The sequence below is a fragment of the Acanthisitta chloris genome, unplaced genomic scaffold (assembly GCF_000695815.1).
Source record: "Acanthisitta chloris isolate BGI_N310 unplaced genomic scaffold, ASM69581v1 scaffold21523, whole genome shotgun sequence".
NCBI classification, from domain to species: domain Eukaryota; kingdom Metazoa; phylum Chordata; class Aves; order Passeriformes; family Acanthisittidae; genus Acanthisitta; species Acanthisitta chloris.
In genome coordinates this window covers 1-722 of record NW_008665205.1, presented here as the reverse complement: position 1 = coordinate 722, position 722 = coordinate 1, and the positions used below count along the sequence as shown (strand labels likewise).

Sequence of the window (722 nt, the reverse complement as noted above, 5' to 3'; positions counted from 1 at the left end):
GCCTCCAGGTGTGGAGTCTCACTGCTCTGACAGGGAGAGCACTTCAGTTTTCTCCTTTACACAAAACATACACTTACCCATGTCCTCACAACAAACAATCATGAGCAAACCCCAAGTGTGCAACCTGCACTGTGCAGCTGAACACTCATGGTGCTGCTCCTACCTGACAACACAGAAGAGGTTGATGTTTGCGTTGTACACGGAGAAGTCAATGAAAGCTGCTCTGGTCCCTCTGTCCAGCCACAGGTTCTGCTTGAGACTAGCAATCTGCAGAGCTGTGACTTCTCTGGTCCTTGAGAGGTCTTGGTAATAACCAGCACCGCTGTATGTGGCAATCAAGCCCCAGTGGCTGCTCCCGTTCAGATCCTTCTCCTTGGTGTAAGTCCAGCTAGTTCAGGAGAAGGTGAAACAGCACGTTTGGTCTTTCCACCTTCAGCTCACAAGTAACAAAACAGACACTGACAAAACCTGCCCCAAAACCTCAGAGCAGTTACCTAAAGCTGCTTTCATTTAAGAGATTCTTATGTAAAGTTTTGAGGTGCCCTGGAGAAAGATCTTACAAAGCTCCTTTGACTAATACAGTAATGTCAAGATAGAAAGATGTAAGTATATCAAGTATGTTCATTGCGAAAAGAGAACACATCAACCCAGTCACACAGGATTTCTGTGTGGAAGGAAAGGAGGAAGGAGAGAGAGAGGGAGGGAGGGAGGGGAAGAGAGGG

General features: G+C 47.2%; 1 protein-coding gene across 1 annotated transcript in view; it reads right to left on the bottom strand.

Annotated features, from left to right (window-relative positions):
* The window catches only part of PKD2 (polycystic kidney disease 2 (autosomal dominant)), a gene marked incomplete at its 5' end in the record, with an annotated part of 11,438 nt that extends 11,008 nt beyond the window's left edge, over positions 1 to 430 (bottom strand). Inside the window, 1 exon segment of the mRNA XM_009071613.1 lies at positions 164 to 430. Coding sequence (XP_009069861.1) covers positions 164 to 430 — 267 coding nt within the window.
* Positions 431 to 722: the final 292 nt, after the last annotated feature.